Source organism: Micromonas commoda, chromosome 16, assembly GCF_000090985.2.
Source record: "Micromonas commoda chromosome 16, complete sequence".
Taxonomy (NCBI): Eukaryota; Viridiplantae; Chlorophyta; class Mamiellophyceae; order Mamiellales; family Mamiellaceae; genus Micromonas; species Micromonas commoda.
The window spans coordinates 69,196-88,868 of record NC_013053.1 but is presented as its reverse complement, the minus strand read 5'-3'; the positions used below and the strand labels follow the sequence as shown (position 1 = coordinate 88,868).

General features: G+C 67.1%; 10 protein-coding genes across 10 annotated transcripts; 5 read left to right on the top strand and 5 right to left on the bottom strand.

Annotated features, from left to right (window-relative positions):
• Window positions 1-33: 33 nt before the first annotated feature.
• On the bottom strand, window positions 34-2,068 carry PF16 (hypothetical protein; the record flags this gene model as incomplete). Its single annotated transcript, XM_002506608.1, has 3 exons — window positions 34-1,132; window positions 1,194-1,669; window positions 1,899-2,068. 3 exons carry the CDS (start codon window positions 2,066-2,068, stop codon window positions 252-254), a joined length of 1,527 nt encoding a protein of 508 aa, XP_002506654.1. The 3' UTR covers window positions 34-251.
• A 371-nt stretch (window positions 2,069-2,439) lies between these two features.
• On the bottom strand, window positions 2,440-4,302 carry MICPUN_96756 (prolyl-tRNA synthetase; the record flags this gene model as incomplete). Its single annotated transcript, XM_002506607.1, has 1 exon — window positions 2,440-4,302. The coding sequence occupies one exon, from the start codon at window positions 4,300-4,302 to the stop codon at window positions 2,440-2,442; it is 1,863 nt and encodes a 620-aa protein (XP_002506653.1).
• Window positions 4,303-4,951: 649 nt separating this feature from the next.
• Window positions 4,952-6,985, top strand: MICPUN_64682 (ATP:ADP antiporter family; the record flags this gene model as incomplete). The annotated part of the gene is made up of 1 exon (XM_002506761.1): window positions 4,952-6,985. One exon carries the CDS (start codon window positions 4,952-4,954, stop codon window positions 6,983-6,985), a length of 2,034 nt encoding a protein of 677 aa, XP_002506807.1.
• A 194-nt stretch (window positions 6,986-7,179) lies between these two features.
• MICPUN_64681 (predicted protein) lies at window positions 7,180-7,824 on the bottom strand (the record flags this gene model as incomplete). The annotated part of the gene is made up of 1 exon (XM_002506606.1): window positions 7,180-7,824. The coding sequence occupies one exon, from the start codon at window positions 7,822-7,824 to the stop codon at window positions 7,180-7,182; it is 645 nt and encodes a 214-aa protein (XP_002506652.1).
• A 283-nt stretch (window positions 7,825-8,107) lies between these two features.
• On the top strand, window positions 8,108-8,941 carry MICPUN_64680 (predicted protein; the record flags this gene model as incomplete). Its single annotated transcript, XM_002506760.1, has 1 exon — window positions 8,108-8,941. One exon carries the CDS (start codon window positions 8,108-8,110, stop codon window positions 8,939-8,941), a length of 834 nt encoding a protein of 277 aa, XP_002506806.1.
• A 258-nt stretch (window positions 8,942-9,199) lies between these two features.
• MICPUN_104501 (predicted protein) lies at window positions 9,200-12,991 on the top strand (the record flags this gene model as incomplete). The annotated part of the gene is made up of 1 exon (XM_002506759.1): window positions 9,200-12,991. The coding sequence occupies one exon, from the start codon at window positions 9,200-9,202 to the stop codon at window positions 12,989-12,991; it is 3,792 nt and encodes a 1,263-aa protein (XP_002506805.1).
• Window positions 12,992-13,197: 206 nt separating this feature from the next.
• On the bottom strand, window positions 13,198-15,757 carry MICPUN_64678 (predicted protein; the record flags this gene model as incomplete). Its single annotated transcript, XM_002506605.1, has 2 exons — window positions 13,198-13,545; window positions 14,045-15,757. The coding sequence occupies 2 exons, from the start codon at window positions 15,755-15,757 to the stop codon at window positions 13,198-13,200; spliced, it is 2,061 nt and encodes a 686-aa protein (XP_002506651.1).
• Window positions 15,758-15,984: 227 nt separating this feature from the next.
• MICPUN_64677 (glutaredoxin DUF547 domain-containing protein) lies at window positions 15,985-17,790 on the top strand (the record flags this gene model as incomplete). Its single annotated transcript, XM_002506758.1, has 1 exon — window positions 15,985-17,790. The coding sequence occupies one exon, from the start codon at window positions 15,985-15,987 to the stop codon at window positions 17,788-17,790; it is 1,806 nt and encodes a 601-aa protein (XP_002506804.1).
• Window positions 17,791-17,895: 105 nt separating this feature from the next.
• MICPUN_64676 (predicted protein) lies at window positions 17,896-18,876 on the bottom strand (the record flags this gene model as incomplete). The annotated part of the gene is made up of 1 exon (XM_002506604.1): window positions 17,896-18,876. The coding sequence occupies one exon, from the start codon at window positions 18,874-18,876 to the stop codon at window positions 17,896-17,898; it is 981 nt and encodes a 326-aa protein (XP_002506650.1).
• A 213-nt stretch (window positions 18,877-19,089) lies between these two features.
• On the top strand, window positions 19,090-19,536 carry MICPUN_89158 (predicted protein; the record flags this gene model as incomplete). Its single annotated transcript, XM_002506757.1, has 1 exon — window positions 19,090-19,536. The coding sequence occupies one exon, from the start codon at window positions 19,090-19,092 to the stop codon at window positions 19,534-19,536; it is 447 nt and encodes a 148-aa protein (XP_002506803.1).
• Window positions 19,537-19,673: the final 137 nt, after the last annotated feature.

Below are 19,673 nucleotides of genomic sequence, written 5' to 3'. Positions count from 1 at the left end.
CGTTGATCTCTATGTAGACTATTATACGTATGTACGGCGAATTTCATCAGTTGGGAACGGCGCTAGTGTCTGACATTTAACGTGAATCATCACACGTCTCCGTCCCGAATGAACCCGCCCCGGCGTCGGTAGTAGTCTTACACCCCCCGCGGTGCCGGCGCCCGCGCACCCGCCTTTCCTTTCCCCGCGACTCGACCCTTCTCCGTCGTGTACGATCAGTCGCTCGCCGTCCTCGTCCTCAATCAGATCAATCACGCGCCAACCTCGAGCTTCTCGAGCAGCTGCGCCGGATACGCTGGCGAGTAGTACTGCACAATCTCCTCCGGGTAGCAGCTCTTGATGACGTCCACGTGTTCCTTGAGCTGCGTCCCCGCCGCCGCTTCGAGCGACTGCACCGCCGCCAGCCCGCCGCTGGTGACGAAATCGTGCCTCCCCTTGGGATCGTTCGGCAGCACTTTGGAAATCTGGTGCACGACAAACTTGACAACCTCGTGCGGCAGTCCCCGCTCCTGCAGGGTCCTGTCCAGCGCGGCGAGGTCGGTGAGCTTCTCGATGACGAACCTCAGCGCGCGGACGCACTTCGTCCGCAGATCCTCCGACGAGCTCGGAAGCGAACCCACCGCGACGAGCTTGGCGAGCACGCCCGCGTCGGCGATCGCTTTGGCGTGGTTGGGCGTGTGCCGGCCAATCTGCCCCAGGCTCCACGCGCTCGCGCTCTTGACGTGGTCCTCGGGCTCCTCCACGAGCGACGCGAAGAGCGGCGCGATCCCTTTGCTCGCAATCACCGCCGTCGCCAGCGTCTCGCTGAACGCGCTGATGTACCCCAGCGCCATGACGCCCGGCAGGCGATTGTTCCCCTCGGACTCGTCCACGTAATCGACCAGCGCGGCGACGCCGCCGTTGGAGACGACGAGTTGCGCCAATTCCGGAGTGTGCTTGCAAACCTCGCGAATCGCCGTCGCGGCGTGCTTGCGCACGAACCCGTCGACGTCTTTGAGGCACATGAGGATGCTCGGAAATATCTCCGCCTCGACGACCACCTCCGCGAGATCCACCGAGTGCTTCGCAACCTGACCGAGCGCCGCGCACACTTGCCTCTTGAGCTTGGCATCCGGCGAGAGGATGAGCGGGGCTGTTAAAAAAAAACCACGTCAGTCAAATTGTCCATACAACAAAAATTAAAATAAACTCACCGAGGTACGCGACGGCACCCGCGTCCACGACAGCCTGCGCCATCTCCGGGGAGTGCTTCGCGATGTCCGAGAGCGACGACGCGGCGATGCGCTTGAGCGAGAGCTCGGGTTCCTGGACGCAGAGCACCAGGAGCGGCACCGCGCCGGCTTCAACAACACAGGCTGCCAATTCGGCGTTGTGTCCCGCGATGTAGCCGAGCGCCCACGCGGCGGACTCCTTGACGCCCGGGTCGAACTCCTCGAGGCACTGCACGAGGGAGTCGAGGGCGCCGCTGTCCACCACGGCCTGCGCGAGCGGGGGCGAGTGCTTCGCCACCGCCCTCAGGACAAACGCCGCGGCTTGCTTGTAAAATCGGTTCTGCTCGCTGAGCGAGTAGACGAGCTGGGGCAAGATCTCGTTGCTGACGACCGCCTCGGCGAGGTGGTCGCTGTAGTTGGCCAGTCGCCCGAGCGCGATCGCGGCGCTCTGCTGGATGCTGCGTTACGCGGGTGGGACGGGGCGGGGCGGGGCGGGGAGGTGAGCGCAGCGCCGGGGCGAAGGAAAGAATTGGGCGAACAAGAGGGGGATTATCAGGGAGCCATTTTTGGGCGGGGTCCGGAGCGGGCGGGGATCGGCGCGCGACGCGACGTCGCGTGCGCCGCGATCCGCGCGTGCCTCCCGCACCGCCCCGAATGAATACCCGATATGCGCGCGCATCGTCTCACCTCGGCACGTTATCGAGGAGCAGAGGTCGGAGGAGCGCCATCACCCCCGCGCTCTGCATCGGCTCGATGTTCTGCGGTCGCGTCGCCAGCTCCGCGACCGTCTGCACGAAGGTCACCCGATCCTTCTGGTACTTCTCGAACACCTGCAGCACCGCGCGCGTGGACGCCATGGCGGACCGATGCGGTTGAAAGTGGGCGTCGCGACCCGTCCGTGGGCTGTGCGCGCACCTGCCGCGTGTGCGTCCACCTGTGAGACGCGCCGGCCGCACCGCCCCGGCCCCGACTCTCGTCGCACCAGACTCGCGAAACACTCGCGCGTGTACCAAAAGCGGAAGCAGGTCAATGATTCCGTGTGTTTCCGCCTCGCGCGATTTGCGTCTCAAAGCACCGCACAGCCAACCGGTCAGGGTTCGTCTCGAACCACGCTCGCTACTCGCAATCGCGCACAGATACTCAGTCACGTATCGTGTGTCAATTTAACCCCAAATACATAATCTTAGACTAGGTCCTTATTATTCCGGCACCAGAGTAGTTAAGGATCTCAGTACGACTTGGCGAAGATGCAAACCTCCTTTGCGGGCGCGCCGCTCATGATGCATTTGTGCGGACCCGCGGGCTGCTCGAAGGGGAAGCATCGTATCGTCGCGCCCGTCTCCTCCTTGACCCGCTTCTCGTCCTCGTCGCTGCCCTCCCATCCGCCGCGCGCCCACTTGCCCGCCTCGACGGCGGCGACGAGCTCCTCGTACGTGCTCACGTCGACGATGTTGGCATCCCTGAACGCCTTCGCCTGCGCCAAATACGAAGCCTGCACGTCGTCCAGGGTCCCGCGGATCTTGGCCACCAGGGATGTCGGTTCGACGGTACTTACGTCGAACTCCTTCCCTTCCTTCCCCGGCCGGTCCCGCCTGGCGACGACGCACGCGTCCTTCGCCACGTCCTTCGGGCCAACCTCGACGCGAATCGGCACGCCCTTCATCTCCCACTGCGCAAACTTCCACCCCGGGGAGTTGCGATCGTCGTCGTCCACCTTGACCCGTATCCCCGCGTTCGTCAGCGTGGCGGCGATGGCGTTCGCGGCGTCTGCGACCGCCGCCTTGTCCTTGTTCTTCTGCGCGATAGGCACGACCACGACTTGAATGGGCGCGAGCTCGGGGGGAAGTCGGAGCCCCGCGTCGTCGCCGTGCGTCATGATGATCCCGCCGATGAGGCGGGTGGAGACCCCCCATGAGGACTGGTACACGTGCCGCGTCTCGCCCTTCTCGTCCAGGAAAGTGGTGTCGAACGCCTTGGAGAAGTTCTGGCCGAGGTTGTGCGACGTCCCGGCTTGCAGCGCCTTGCCGTCGCCCATCATCGCCTCGATGGTGTACGTGCAGTCGGCGCCCGCGAATGACTCGACTCGGGACTTGCGACCGACGATGACCGGCATCGCCGCCACCGTCTCCGCGAACCGCGCGTAGCAGTCGATCATCTGCACCGCGCGAGCCTCCGCTTCCTCGCCCGTGGCGTGCGCTGTGTGCCCTTCTTGCCACAGAAACTCAAGCGTTCGAATGAAAGGGCGGGTTCTCATCTCCCACCGGTGGACGTTTGCCCACTGGTTAATCAACAGCGGGAGGTCGCGGTAGGACTGGATCCACTGCGTGAACATGTGGTTCACGATCGTCTCCGACGTCGGGCGCACGACGAGGGGTTCCTCGAGTTCCTTGCCGCCGCCGCGCGTCACGAGCGCGAGCTCGGGGGAGAACCCCTCCACGTGCGACGCCTCTTTGGTGATGAACGAGTACGGGATGAGCTGGGGAAAGTACGCATTCTGGACGCCCGACTTTTTGAAGTCCGCGTCCATCCAACGCTGGATGGCCTCCCAGATGGCGTAGCCGTACGGTCGGATCACCATCGTGCCGCGCGCGGGTCCGTAATCCGCGAGCTCGCACTCGCGAATGACGTCCAGGTACCACCGGCTGAAATCTTGCGATTTGGGCGTCACGCCGACGTCCTTGCCCGCGGAGGGGTTGCCCGCGGATGACGCGTCCTTGGCCTTCGCGCCGGCGTCTTCGGCGGCGGCGGCGGCGGCGGGGTTCTCCAGCTGCTCGACGATCGCCTTGAGCTCGAGGAGTTTCTTCACCGCGGCGTCCACGTCGTCCTTGGTGACGTCGCCCTTCTTGAGCGCATCCTTGAGGGATCGGACCGTCTCGCCCTGCGCCGCGGCGGCCGCCTTGGCGGCGTTCACGTCGATCTCCGCGGTGGACGATGCCGTGGCGGTCTCCGCGGCGGAGAGCGCGAAGGACGACGCCGGGCGGACGCCGTGGCGGACGTGCGCGGCGACGACGGGGCGGGGTCGCGCGCCTCGGTGCGATCCCCCCACCGTCGACGCGGCGAAAGGAGCGGTCGCGCTCGTCGGAATCGTCATCCTCGCGGTGGACGGGAGACGCGCGCTCGCGGCGCGTGGCGCGCGTCGGAGGGCGCTCGTCAGCGCCAGCCTCAGACTCATCGTGTCACCTCCGACGGCGACGACGGTCATTGAACGGACGGACGGTGTCGGGGAAGGCGCGGGCGCGACGGGAGGCGTCGGGAGGCGAGTTACGGCGCTCTCCGCAGTGGCGAAGAGCTTTTCGCCTTTTGCCTTTTCGTGAGGAGATGGAGATAAGGCTTTGGGAGATTTTCTGTCCGAAGCAAATACGGGTCCGTCATCTGTATGATTTTCACCCATCATTTGACGCGGAAGTTTTCTAATTGCGTTTCTAACTACTGTTCGCCTGTGGGACGAAATCGGGGCTTTTCCAAATGTCGACGTCACCGCGCGGCGGCGTCCACCAAGTTTTGTTCTTCTCGTTCAAACCCACCTCGCCTGCGGCATTGGCGCCTCTGTCGCCGCCCGGAGAGTGGGGCACGCCGGGAATTTCCGAGCTCTGCGCCGTTCTGCCGACCCAACGGGTGGAGGAGACCGTCCATCGACAGCTCGCGCGAAGACCGCGGCGTCGATCGGAGCCGACGCGCGCTCCCGCCACAACACGCGCGGGAGAGGCGGAGGCGGAGGAGGTTAAGCACATCTCGTGCTCATGATGGTGCCTTCGGCGCGACGCGTGCAGCCGCTGGGCGCGTCCTCGCTCGCGCGGGTCGCGTCGAGCGCGCCGCGCGCACCCCGCGCGTTCCGCGTCCTCGAGACGCGGAACGCGCGAGGCGCGTCCATCGCGCGACTCGCGCCCGCGCGACTCGCGCCCGCCGCCGCCGACTCGCACTTTGAGAGCGTCAAACTCCCGCGGTGGGAGGGAGAACGCCTCGGGTGGCCCGAGCGTCGGCGCGGGGGATGCGAGCGCGGGCTCAACCGCCGCCGCGTCCGCGCCGACGCGTCCCCACCGTCCTCCCCGTCCCCTTCCGAGGTCGCCGCCACTCAGCCCGACGACGAGCCCCAACGCGGAGGAATCGCGGGCTTCTTCAAGCAGCTGGACGGCCTCTGGGGCCAGCTCGTGCCGATGGCGTTCATGTTCTACTGGATGGCGCTCGCCAACGGCATCCTCGACGCCCTCAAGGACACCCTCGTCGTCACCGCCTTCGGCGGCGCGGAGCAGATACCGTACCTCACCGTGTACGCCGTGCTGCCCGCGTCTCTCGCGGTGGTTGGATTATTCGCCAGGGTGAACGCCATGTGGGGCCGCGAGAAGCTCTTCTACGTCTTCCTCGGCATCTTCATGACGTTCTTCGCCGCGTTCACCGTGGTGTTGTACCCCAACGCGGCGGCCTTGCATCCGACGGCGTGGGCGGCGAATGTCGCGGCGACGCTCCCGCAGGGCATAGCCGGCGGGATCGCGGTTTTGACCAACTGGACGTACTCCCTCTTCTACGTTTCCTCCGAGCTGTGGGGGGACGTGATCTTGTCGTTACTGTTCTGGGGGATGGCCAACGAGACCACGAGGCTGCAGGACGCGAGCATAATCTACCCGCTGCTGGGCGTCGGCGCCAACATCGCCCAGGCGAGCTCCGGCGCGCTCGTGCGATGGGTGAGCACCAAGTGGGTGCCGGGCCCCGGCATGTCGGTGGAGGCGGTGTGGGGCGCCAAGCTTCGACTGTTGATGTCGCTGGTGATGCTGTGCGGCGTCGGCATCGCGGCGACGCACGCGTACATCATGCACCGCGCGCACCAGGCGGACGGCGGCGTCGGCCGCGCCGCCGCTAAGGAGGCGGCGGCGGCGGCGAGGAAGGCTCACGAGGATGAAAAGGCGGAGAACGCCGCTCTCGTCGCCGCGGGAAAGGAGAAGAAGAAGGCCAAAACCGGGTTACTCGACGCCCTCCAGTTCGTGCTCCGCTCCCCCGAGGTGCTCTGCCTCGCCATCATGTCCGTGAGCCAAGGGTTGAGCTCCATACTGTTCCAGGTGGCGTGGAAAGGTCAGTTGAGAATCTTGCACCCGTCCCCGGCGGAGTACTCGGCGGCTATGGGCGACGTGCAGCTGGCGTCCGGCACCCTCACCTGCGTCCTCATGGTGTGCGCCCCGTACCTGTTCCGCAAGCTCGGGTGGGCCGGGACGTTGGGGGTGACGCCCAAGTCCGCCATGCTCCTCGGCTGGGCGTTTTTCGGAGCTTCCATCTGGATGGCCAACGCGGGTCACCTGGTGATTTCGTCGCCGCTCTTACCGTACCTGGTGTGGGGGGGCAGTCTGCTGTACGTCATCGAACGCGCCGCCAAGTTCTCGCTGTTCAAGCCCGCGGAGGAGATGGTGTACATCACCCTGGACGACGAGTCGCGAACCAAGGGCAAAGCCGCTGTTGACGTGCTCGGGGCTCAGATGGGAAAGACGGGTGGGTCGTTTTTGCAGCAGGGTTTGCTGCTGTACTACGGCACGATCGTCGCCGCGCTGCCCATGCTCATGCTCGGGCACACCGGCATCGTGTTCATGTGGCTGTGGGCGGTGAAGAAGCTGGACGACATGCACGGGAGCGAGCTCGCGATGGTGAACGATCCCCACGCGCTGGCCGAGGCTGAGGATGCCAAGGCGGCGGCGGCGGCGGCGGCGAAGGGGGAGGGGGAGGGGGAGGGAGGGGCGGGGGGAGGTGGGGGAGACGGGGACCTGAAGGGCGCCGCGCCCGCGGCGGCGTGACGTACGTGCGTTCGCGCGGGAGATGAATCAACGGCCGCGTTTGGCGACGTTCGGACGACGGCAAAGCCAAAGCCAAAGCGTGCGCGTGGGTCGACTGTTGTAATTTGACGATGCGACGCGTTTGTTGAAGGCGCGACGAAGGGCTCTTCAACGACAGCCTCTTCGGGACGTGCGACCACGCCCGCCTGATGACGTCACTTTCTCTTCACCACCACCCCGCCCGTCTGCTTGGTGCGTTTGTACCCCATCGCGACGAGCATCTCGCACAGGACCGCCGCGTTGTCGCCCTGAAACTGGAGGCTGCCGTTTGCCGTCGCGACGCCGCCGACGCCCAACACCCTCTTGAACTTCTTCACCAGCTCTCTCGCCTCCTCCGCGGTGCCGACGTCCATGCCGTCGACGCAGGTGACGGACTTGCCTTTCTTCCCCGCGCGCGTCACCCCGACGCGGACCTGCTGCTTGGCGACGTCCATCCCCTTGCTCGCGCCGGTGCCCGATCCGATGCCCCCGCCCTTCGACGGCGACGACGACCCGCCCTTCGACGCGGACGACGCCGCCTTGCGCTCGGCGCGCATGGACCCCTTTCCCACCTCGGCGATGGCCTCCTCCATGGACATGCGCCCGTCCCCCGATGATCCCTCCTCGCCACCGCCGCCCGTCCCCGCCCGGCTCGCGAGCTCGGGCTTGTCCGGCAGGGTGCCGCGCAGCGCGCGAAGGTTGGCGAAGGGGTTATCCCCCGCGCCGGCCCTCGCGACGACCGATGGGTGCCGCGCATTCCCACGCGCGCCGCGAGCCAGCACGGGCGACGGCGCGAGGATCCATCGAGCGGACGACGCCATGCGTGCGTCGCCGTCCCGGGTGCCAAAACTCTGAACTTTTTAAGGTGACGAGGCGAGAGGGCACCGTCGACGTGATCTTATTTCGTCGATTTCGAAAGATTCCTTTATGCGGATCCGCGTTTCGTGCGTACAGGCGATCCAGTTAGAAATCGATGCAAAATCCGTCATTTCGTGAAGGGTCGCGCAAGACGCAAAAAGGACGGCAACGCAACCCTTCCGCGTGTTGAACAGAGAAGACGGGGCGCCCGAGCCGGGCCCCGGTCGGCGAACTCCCGCGGCGGACATGCCCTCCGCGCGGGTTCTTCTCGGATTATTCGACCCGGACTACCCGGACCCGCCCTACCCGCCCCCGCAGCCGCCACCGCCGCCGCCGCCGCCCTACCCTCCCTACCCGCCCCCGTACGCGGGTCCGCGCGTAGACAGAAACGATTACTACATCCAGTGCAGGCGCTACGCCGTTGCCAACAACGAGGCGTTCAGCTCGTGGCGATGGCGGAACGGGCAGCACGACGACTGCCCGTGCATCCCCGGCAACCACTGCAGCTACACCTGCCGGTTGCAGTGCGACACGCCCACGGGGGGAAGCAACAAGTGGGCGCGGTACCAGTACCTGACCGTCACGTGGATATCAATCTACGCAGCGCTCCTGGCGTTTCTCTGCTTCTTCTGCAAGTACCGGTATCGCCGCTGGCGCACTCGGGACGAGCGCGCGGTGCGCCGCGAGGTTCGCGCCGCCGAGCGCGCGGCGCTCAAGCTCGAAGCACTCGACATCGAGCTCGCCTCCCTCCCGCTGCCGTCGTACAGTTGCGTCCAGCCCGACGGGAACTCGGTGGTGGTCGTCAAAGAAACTGAGTGCCATCTGGAGATGCGTCGACGAGAGCGGCTTCGGCATGAGGCCATGGCGGACGAGAGGGTGACGGTGAAGCACGTGAGCGACGCCGCGTGGGTGGAGCGGCGGCTCTCCACGGTCATCGCCGTGTCGGACGAGGATACCGATGCGGACGGGGATGGTTTTGAGGACGGGGGCGGCGGGGAGGGGGGCGGGGAGATGAGGCGGCGCGACGGGGACGACGGGGAGCGCGACGATGGACGGGGTCGGTCGACGCCGGCGAGGTGAGGGACGCGCGGGGGTTCGTTCGTCGTCGACGCGCGGATGTCGACTCGACGACGACGACGACGACGCGTCTCGTTCATGGAAAATGTAATCAAAAGTGTACCAAGCGACGCGCGTGCCAAGCGCGAGAATGCTGACGAGCCATCCAAAAAATGAGATCCAGATCTCCATCCACCAACTTGTCGGCACGCTGCGAACTCTCTTGTTCCTCATCGTCGGGCGGCGCGTGGGACTGACCTCCGTCGCCCCCCGGGGTCCCACATGATGCCACCCCCCTCGCACGTCCGCGAATACCCCGTGATCGAGTGCGACCTCGAGTTCGTGGAGCTCACCAGGTTGGGCGCTCCCCTGGAGGTGTTCTGCGCGGACCCGTCGGAACTGCCGAGCGTCGGCGGGCGGACGACGCCGGAGCACGGGGCGTTCGTGGCCAAGGTGATGTCGCGCCGCGAGAGCGTCGGCGAATCCGCGGGCCTGCCCCACGATTGGAACGGCGGCGGGTTCACGGAGGTGTGGCGACGCGACCCGACGGGCGGCACCGTGGTCGTCCCCGCGCCTTCGGTGGGTGCGTTGCGCGACCACGTCGACGACCTCGTGGCGCTCTCCGACGACTGGTTCGTCCTCGGCTTGCGCTTCGAGGTGGACGCGGAGATTCGCCGGAGCTTCAACCTCCACGGGTTCAACTCCGTCGCGCGCGGGCACCTCCGAATCTTCGTGCTGCCCTCCGTCGAAGACCACGGCGTGGCGCGCGTCGTCGTCACGACGGGTGGGGAACACTCGCCCCTGGCTGCAATCGTGCGATCGCTGCCGCCGTTCCACGCGGACGAGCCCCCGGCGCTGGACATGCTCCGCGCGTACGTGGAGGGGCCCACCGCGCCGGCGTTCCCGGGAACGACGCGTGAACCGACGGACGACGATCGTTCGTCCGACGTCGCGGGTTCGATTCCGCGAGCCGTCGACGCCGAGCGTGTATCAGCGAGAACCGCAGATGGGCTCTTCCCGCATCAGGCGCGGACGGCGCGGTGGATGGCGGCGGTGGAGCGCGCGGGGGGTGGTGCACGCGCGGGGGGTGGTGCGCACGTCACGGGTGCCGACGCGGGTGCCGACGCGGGTGCCGACGACGACGCCCGCGCGTTGACGTCGCCCGTGTCGTTCGCGGGCCGGGTCATGCACCCCGACGGGTCGGAGCACTCGGAAAAAGAAACCCGAGGCAGACTTCGAACCGTCACAAAAGCCGTTACAAAAGCGCATTTTGAGGGGTCCCGATCGGGTCCCGACCGCTCGGGTGGGTCGCCGCTGGAGCCGGCGCTGTACCGGGGACCGTACGCCGACATCGGCGACGCGCTCGCTCGCGCGGCGGCGGCGGCGGCGGCGGACGTCGACGGGGACGAAAACCAAAACCAAAACCAAAACCAAAACCAAAACGGGGACGTCGACGGGGATGCAAAATTTGACGAGACGACGGAGAAGGAGCGCCCGCCGAGGTTGCCGCGCGGCGGGCTCGTGGCGCACCCGGTGGGCGCGGGCAAGACGGTCATCGCCGCCGCGCACTGCGCCCGGGCCAAGAGAGACGACGACCGTTACGACGACCGTTACGACGACCGTTACGACGGGAACACTTTGGTGGTGTGCCCGAATCACGTGGCGTCGCAGTGGCTCGACGCCCTGCGCGAGTTTGCGCCCAACCTCCGATGCAGACGCGCGGATTCGTCGGATCTATACACCGGTGACGAACGTCCGGACACCGCACACGCCGCCCGCACGAGTGAGAGTTCGTTCGACCCGAGAGTTTGCGATACGAGGCCCGTGCGTGACCCGAAGGAGTGGGACGTGCTGGTGTGCTCGCACGAGGACGTCCCAGCGGTGTTTGTCGTTTCGGCCGTTTCTTCCGTTTCTTCGGGCGATCGGGCCGACGACGAGACGGCGCGTCACCCCCGTCGCGAGCATCCGCTGTGGGACTACGACGTCCCGAGGTTCTCCGTCGTCGACGCGAGTCTTCGTCCGCGGGTGAGAAACTCGCGGTGGCGTCGTCTCATCGTCGACGAGCCGCAGGAGCTGAGCTTCGCGTGGCGCGTCGGCCGGCGTTCCGGCGCGGGCGCGTGGCTCACCGAGGTGATCGCCGCGAGGCACGTGTGGGCGCTCACGGCGACGCCGGGCGCGGGCGCGGGCGGGGGGGGCGACGCGGCGTACGGCGGCGTCCGGGACGTCTGCTCGCTCACGTTCGGCAAGATGCTGACTCGGCGGGAGTACCGCATCGTTCGCGCCAGGTGGCACGAGCGGCGGTGCGTGCGGGACCCGCCCAACGCGTGCCTCCCCGTCCCGCCGGTGGAGTTCCACGCGGTTCCCGTGACGCTGACGTGGCACGAGGCGTCCGTCGTGCAGCTGTACGCTGAGGCTTTCGACGCGACGTTCCACGACGTCATCTCGCTGTGCAGCGGCTTCGGGGACCTGTTGAACGGGGACCTGGTATCGAGCGGTTTGAACGGCGAAAACTCGACCATTCGCGGTGGGGTTGAAGGTTCGATTCCCGACGGGGTCGGCGGCGTTGCGTCTTTCGGCGGTACTCCCGAGACGTCCACCAAATACGAGTCCATGGAGCAGTGGGCGACGCGGCACACCGAGACGCAAACGCTGGCGCTCGCAAAACTGGAGCGCAAACGAGATTCGTTGCTTCGCCAGTTGAAGCGGTTGGACGCTAGGTACGAGGACGACCTGGCGGCTAAAGGCGGGATAAACCCCTTCGAGCACCTCGACGACCTGATGACCGAGGAGGCGCTCGCGGACAGGCCCGCGTGGGAGGAGGTGCCGACGGACGACGCCGCGTGGGACGGCGGCGGCGGCACCTTGGACCTGCGCAAGATGCGCGCGGCGCTGGCGGAGGAGTCCGCGGCGGCGGCAGCGGCACAGCTGTCGGCGAATCTTCCAGAATCTTCCGTCGAAGACGACGACCTCGACGACCTCGACGACCTCGACGACCTCGACGACCTCGACGAAAGGTCCCAGGGCCCTGAGCCCCCTCGCGATCCCCCCACGTTGTCGGACATATCGCTCGCCATCCGGAAAGATCTAGACGCGGTGAACCACGCGCTCGATCGCTCCCGCAGGGCGCTCGCGTTCGTCGCCGCCGCCGCCGCTCGCCTTCGCGATCCAAACGCCGAGTGCGCGGTTTGCCTCGAACGCCTGGCCGGTAAAAGCGTCACCGTCCTCCGGTGCCTCCACCATTTCGACGGGCAGTGCGTGGCGAGGCTGCTCGCGGCGTCCTCCGCTCGGGGGGGAGGCGGGGCGTCGGCGCGGACGGTGACGTGCCCCCTGTGCAGGGTACCCACCAGGCGCGGGAACATGTGCACGTTCGTTCACCGTCGGTCCCGCGGGGACGGGGACGGGGACGAAAAGTCGGCACCCGGGGACGACGCGGACGGGGACGACGGGGACGGGGACGAAAACCAAAACCAAAACCAAAACCAAAACGGCGGCTCCAAACCCGCGGCACTCGCCGACCTCCTCGACGGGATCCTCCGCGCCAACCCGGACGACAAGGTGGTGGTGTTCGCGCAACGTCCGGAGACGGTCGCGGCGATCGCGGCGCGCGTCGAGGCGGCCGTCGCCGCGAGGCTTCCGACGACCGAGATAGCGTCGACAACCGAAGGAACGGGTACGGACGGATCGGAGGTATCGGCGGGATCTCGGAGTTCCCCGGTCGTCGTCACCCTGCTCGGCTCCGCGTCCGCGCGCGCCGCCGCGGTGGAGGCGTTCCAATCCCCGTCCCCGGGTGCCGACTTTTCGTCCCCGAGGGTCATGTGCCTCGCGTTTGGCTCCCACGCGTCGGGTCTCAACCTGCACAGGGCGAACCACGTCGTGATTGTGCACCCCTTCGCGGCGAAGAGCGTGTGCCCGGGGGCGCCGGACCTGACCCCCCTCGCCCAGGCCGCCGCGTACGAGAGACAGGCGGTGGGGAGGATCGCGAGGTACCCGCAGCGTAAGACGTGTCACGCGTACAGGATGTTCGCCGTCGGAACCGTGGAGGAGGAACTCTACGCCGTCTGGGGGCTCGTCTAGCTAAGTCGAGAGCTAGTAGCTACTATGATAATCATGTGGGCGGGCTCGCGTCCGTGCGATTTAGCCAATCCCCGCGTGGCCGCCGTGCGATGGATCGAGTGCGAGTGCGAGGCTCGCGCGTTCGCGTCGGTGGAGGCTTCGTTACACGCCGACAGAGAGAGCTACCTACGCGCGGCGGGAAAGAATACTTAAGACAAACAAGATTCTCACATGGCCACTCCGGAGCTCTGCGGGGCCTTCCCCACGTTCTCCATCGATCGGTTGATGTCGGCGATCTCCGCGTTCTTAGCCGCCACCTGCTCCCGGAAGGTGTCCACCTCCCGCTTCGCCTCGGTGAAGTGCTGCTGCACCTGCGCGCTGTTGTTGCTCTCCATGTGCTGGAAGACGTCGACGCCGAACTTTTGCAGCACGCCCTTGATCTGCTGCTCGAGGTAGAGCACCTCGGCCTGGAGCTTGGTGCGCTGCGCGGCGAGGCGGGTGGTCTCGGCGGCGTCGGTGGCGCCCTTGGTGATGGATCCCCACCAGTCGGACATCGTGCGCGGTTCGGTTTCTTTCTGCGGGGGCGGGGAGACGGGCCGCGTCAGCGATTGTTGGAGATGAGCCGCGGGGCGTTTGCTCGGTGCCCACAGCGCTGGTGGTCTCGGAACGTCGTCAATCGCGAAAGGGGACGGGGCGGTCGACGCGCCCCGGCGCGCGGGACGCGCGAGGAGCGCGCGGGGCGCATCGAGGGGTATCGGCGCACCTTTTACGGAAGCGTCGGGCGGGGCGGGCGCGGCAGGGGACGTGCGATCGACGTTGTCGCTCGCGCGCTGTGAAGTGTGATGAGGCCGCGGGCGATCGACAGGCAACGTGACCGCCATCCCGTCAGCCAGTCAGCAGCCCGCTCCCGCGCGAAAATAAAAGTTGGTGCTACATCGTCAAAATTGCCCCCGAGCAGCAGCGGCAGCGCCGTGGCTCGCGGCGTGACGCTTCGAACCCCGGACGGAATCGATGAACGCCGGTGACACTCGCGACGTAATTAATTAAAATCGAGCGCTCCGCTCATCACATGACGACGCAGTCGGAACCGTAGGAGGAGGAAGCCTTCTTCTTCTTCTTCTTCTTCGCAGCCTCCGCCGCCCGCGACCGCTCAGCCTCCGCCGCCGCCGCCCGCGACCGCTCAGCCTCCGCCCGCGAACGTCGCCTCGCCTCCTCCGCTCGCCTCGCCTCCTCCTCGTACTCCGCCTGGAGCTGCACGGCGAGCGCGTAGTCCGCGTCGGGCGCCGCCGCCGTTCGCCGCTCCGAAGGGCTGTTCGGTGCTCGAAGGAAATCACCCGCAATCAGCGACGACGACGACTCCGCTTGGCCGGTAATCGGCGGGCCCTCCCCGGCACCTCCGCCGCGTACGTCCCTGACGGACGCCAGCAGCGCGGCGGCCATCTGCGCGTCCTCTTCCGTCGACAACCCGGCCGTTACGCCAGCCGTTACGCCCATCGACCCGGATGGATCCAGGTGCGGGGTAAACGCGTTGAAACCGCCGTCCACGAAGGTTCCCTCCGCCGGCCGCCTTCGTTCCCCCGCGTCGCCTCCCTTCGTTCCCCCCTCGTTCCCCCCGGGTGGGTTCGCCAGCACCTCCCACACCACGTCGGGTTCGCCCAGGTACCCCAAGTCCGTCACCAGGTTGTACAGCACCCCGTTTAACTTAAACGCGGTGCTGAAGTGGTTGTTGCGAAAAAACACGACGAGTTCTCGCTCTTTGACTTTCGCCAGCGCCGACGCTAAACCGCCTTTGGTCAGCTGCGACGCCGACGAGGCTAAGAAGTCGTCGAGGACGTACCTCTCGGCGAGGACGTTACCAAAAACGGCCGACGATTCGCGTCGCGACGATTCGCATCCGTCTTTGTCTTTGTATTCCTCGGATGCGTTTGCGGCGCGAGTGACCAACTCGGAGACGATCGCCGCGACGACGTCCTCCTCTTCGTTCCCCCTGTTGGCTTCCTCCAGCGATAGTTGCATCGCGCGCCGCACCATTTCCTCCTCGCTTCGGCTCCGGCTCATCCGCGTCGAGGGCGCTTCGGGCGGTTCATCCGCGTCGCGCCCTTCCATAGTTGCATCGAACCCTCCCGGGGCTGCGACGGAACCTGAATCTCTCTGCGACGCCTCCGCCTCCGCCTGCGTCTCCTCCGCCGCGCACGTCAGCTCGATGACGCGCTCCATCAGCTGGTTGTACCCGCGTGCGCCGATCGCGGCGGCGGCTTCCGGGTGGTGCGCCGGGTCCGCGACCCACGCGTGACACAAGGTGATGTCGAGCAGGTCGAATATCGCCAGCTCGGCGGTAAACTCAAAGTCGAGCGCGTGACGGAAACGGACGTTGACGTCGAGGCCCGTGGCGAGCGACGGGAGCGCCGCCATCGCGTCGGAGACGTTCTGCTCTTGGTTCTGTCGCATCGCCTCCGCCTGCTCCGCGTCCATCGCCTCGAAGTCGTCGCCCTTGGCTGCGTCGTCGCCCGTGCGGCCGCCCGCCCCGCCGCGGGCGTTCTCGTCCAAGATCCTCGCCGCGACCAGGCTCATGAGCTCCTGGGCGGACACCTCCGGTACGTCCGGCGCGCCCTGGAGGGTGACGGCGTTGCGCAGGAGCAGCACGTTGACGATACCGATGAGCGGGCACGGACCGTTCTCGTTCTGGCACACGATGGCGCGCTTGGCGCCGAGGAAGTCGATGCGCTTCACCTTGAAGAAGTCCCGGTCGTCGTCGTGCTTTCCGGCTCCATGGGGCGCGGTGGCCATCTCGGTGCGGTCGCCCACGCGGGTCCCGGGGTATCGCGAGGCGGGAGGTGGCGTTGAGGCCGAGCGTGTCGGGCGAAGACGTCTCGAAGGCGCCCGTGAACTTCGGGGTTTCCGAAAACCGGCGCGTCGCGCGCCCCGGCGAAGTGGCGCGGTCCGCCGTCCCCGTCCAGCACTTCGTCACCCTCGACTTTCGTTCATTCGTTCTTTATCCACAACGAGGGGCACCGATGGCGTCGCCGGCTTCGGCGCCCGCGGCTTCGGCGCGCGTGCATCGCGTCGTGCGACCCGCTCGGAGTCCCACGCGACCGCGCGCGCGCGTCGCCCCGCGCGCGCGAGCCGCGTCATCGTCGAGCTCGGACCGTGATGGCGCCGCGGCGAAGGAAGGTCCCGTCGTCGTCGCCGTGGTCACCACCGCGTCGTGCCCCCACTGCCGCCGCGCCAAGGCCGCCATCGCCGCCGCCGGCATCGCCTTCGAGGAGATCGACGCGTCCGCACCCGACGGCGTCGTCCTAGACGCCGCGAGAAAACTCTCGGGGATGCGAACCGTGCCGCAGGTGTTCGTGGGGGGCGTCTGCTATGGAGGAGCGGACGACGTGGAGGCGGGCATCGCGGACGGGGACTTTCCCGCGGCGGTGGCATCGGCGGCGGCATCGCGCGCGAGTGAGGAGGAGGGGGGCGGCGCGGCGGCGGGCGCGGACGAGGGACCCGTGCCGCGGGCGATACGCGCGGCGGTGAGCGAAGCGAACGGGGCGGCGCCCGAGACGGGTTCGACCATCGTCGCCGACCAAATCCAAAACCAAAACCAAATCCAAAACCAAAATGACGACGAGGAGTACGAGAGGCTGTCGCGGCTGTGCGCACAGATGGCGGCGACGATCGCGCCGAGGGACGCGTGGACGTTCGCGGGGTTCCCGGCGTGGCCGCCGTTCGTCAAGGAACGCGCGGTCGTGACCGGCGCCGACATCGTCGCGTGGCTGGACCAAAATCAAACAAAAGGAGAAACGGCCGACGCCGTAGCCAACGCCATGCTCGATCGCGGCTTGGTCGCCGCGACGGGCCGCCGGGGAAACGGATTCGACGCGGCCGGCGGCGACGACGCGCCGTGGCGCGCGGCGCTGTTCAGGCTGAGCGACCACGCGTGCGAGCCCGTGGGGTGGCCGAACGCGACGACGGGCGCGATAAACGCGCGGCGGCGCTGGCGGGGTTCGACCCGGCGACCCGCTCGTTTGGTCGCGAGCGACCTTCGCGCTCGGATACTGTCCATGTACGACGAGCACCTCTCCCCCGACGGCACGTTCGTGGACTACGCGGCGATGGCCGAGTCCCCCGCGTTTGAAGCGTACGTCGACGCGACGGCGGAGCTTCAGACGGTGGACTTGCGAGAGCTAAAAAGAGACGAGAAGATCGCGTTCTTTATCAACGTCTACAACGCCATGATCGTGCACGTGACGTGCGCGGTGGGACCCCCCAACGCGGGGTTTTTCGACAAACTCACGTTCTTCGACAGGTTCCGGTACGACATCGGCGGCGTGCAGTGGTCGTGCGACGACATCGAGCACGGCGCGTTGCGGGGAAACAGGCCGGGCGCGGCTTCGATTGGAGCGATCATCGGTAACCCACGGCTATCGCCCGGCCCCTTTGCGCCGAACGACCCGAGGCGCGCGCACTGCGTGCTTCCCATGGACCCTCGCGTGCACTTCGCGCTGGTGTGCGGCGCGAGATCGTGCCCGCCGATTCGCACGTACACCGCGGCTAATTTGGACGCGCAGTTGGCGGCGGCGGCGGAGTCGTTTGTGGACGGCGACTTGGAATGCGTGAACGCCGACGCCGGGACGTTTCGATGCTCGAAGATCATCGGTGAGTGGTACGCGGAGGATTTTGGCGCGGACGACGCGACACGGCTGCGGAGGGTGGCGGGGTACCTGCCGCGCGGGTGCGCGAAGAGGGAGACGATCGAGGCGGCGTTGGCGAGGGGCGGGGTGAAGCTGGTCACGGCCGAGTACGACTGGACGCTCAACGGAAAAAGCGTGTGACTATCAGTCCGACTATCATGACGCTCAGCCGATGTTCTGCGAAGATTGGGTTTTTCGCCACGATCGAGAGGTCGCCGCGGGAGTGATGAGATCGCGGTACGTACTCTAGTCGCCCGCGACGTCCGCCGCGAGTTGCAGCCCGCGCTTGGCTTTCTTCGCGGCTCGTTCCCGCTCATCCCCGCCGGGCGCAAAGTCGCCGACGCGTCCCCGCCCGGTCGCGCCGCCGCCCGCGCCCACGCCACCGCCGCCGCCCCGTTCGTTCGCCTCCGACGTCCACTCCGCCGTCCCCGCCGCGTGCGCGTCCGCGTCCCTCGCCGCCGCCTCCATCTCGTCCGCCGCGGCGAGGGCGTCCGCCCTCCACCTCCGACCCCCCGACGGCGGCGCGGTTTTGACGGGGGAGATGCCCGCCAAGCCCGTCCTCCGTTGTCCCCCGGCGGCGGACGTCTGTTCGAAGGACGCGTCGTAGATTCGCACCGCCTCCCGCAGCGCCGCGGCGCCGCGGCGCATCTTTGCGAAGGCGGCGTCGGCCTTGGCGGCGCGCGCGCGCGCCCCGTCGCGGATGTCGGCGGCGGCGACGCAGAACCTGTCTTGCAGATAGATGGTGGTCTGCAGATCGTGACGGGCTGTGGACGGGGGCAGGCGAACGGTCACCGACGTTCCCGTGTCGTCCACGGCCGATATCGTCAGCTTCGGCAAATTGTGCGGGTCGCGCGCGGCGCGAACGTCGCAGGCCGCGACGGCGCGCCTGGCGAGCCGCAGGAGCTCGCCCGCGTCGAGCGACACGCCTTGATCGTTCTCGACGTCCTCGATGATGTTCTCGAGGGTACATCGCCACGCGTAGCCGCGATGGTGATCGCTGTTGTCCCTCGGCGTGAGGGCCCTGACGAAGCCGTCGACGACGATGTCGCGCGGCGCCACCTTCCAGGGCGACTCCCCGCGCTCCGCCTTCCCCGCCCGGTGGACGTGGAGGTGGAAGAGCACGGGAGAGGAGCATACGATGCCCTCGGGGCAATCCACGCGGTCGCAGATGCCGCTCTCCCTCCAGTGGCACCTCGGCTCCCCGCTCGCGTCGTTCGATGTTTCCATGGGTAGACGCGGGGGAGGGACGAGGCCTCTTCCGCTCCCGCCCGAAGGTGCGCGCGCACCAGATATGGAAAGGGTCCGTCCGATGAGGGGTGCCATAAAATTATTTACCATCCGACTCAGCACCTTCACCACAACGCTCGACGCAGAGCCGACGCGCGCGAGTATCCGCGGGCGGATCCTCCTCTTCTCGTCGGCCCGCATCACGCGCCGACCATGGCCGTCTCCGGCATTCCCTACGACGACGACAACGTGTTCAAGAAGATCATCGAGGGGACCGTCCCGAGCTACAAGATCTTCGAGACCGAGCACGCGCTCGCGTTCCTCGACGCGTTTCCCATGGTCAAGGGGCACTCCCTCCTCATCCCCAAGGCTGTTGGGTACGCCAGCATCATCGATATGCCCGCGGACGTCGCCGCGAACGTGGTGAAGGAGCTCCCGAGACTCGCCAGGGTGGTCAAGGAGGCCACGGGTTGCGACGGGGTGAACATCGTGCAGAACAACGGGGCGTGCGCGGGGCAGGTCGTGTTCCACGTGCACTTCCACGTGCTCCCGCGATGGGGACCGGACAACGACGGACTCGTGCGCCTGGGGAAGAGCGGAGACATGATCTCCAAGGACGTCGCCTCCGAGCTGCTCCAGGCCATGCAAGCCAAGCTGTAGAGCGGTGACGAAGAGTTAACAATCTCACGTGAGCCAAATATTCCCTCGGTGTCGACCGCGCTCTCAAAATCACGGCGCGCGCCCTGGTGACGCGCCGCTAAAACGCTCTAACGCTCATGGGCGACGACGGCAGGATC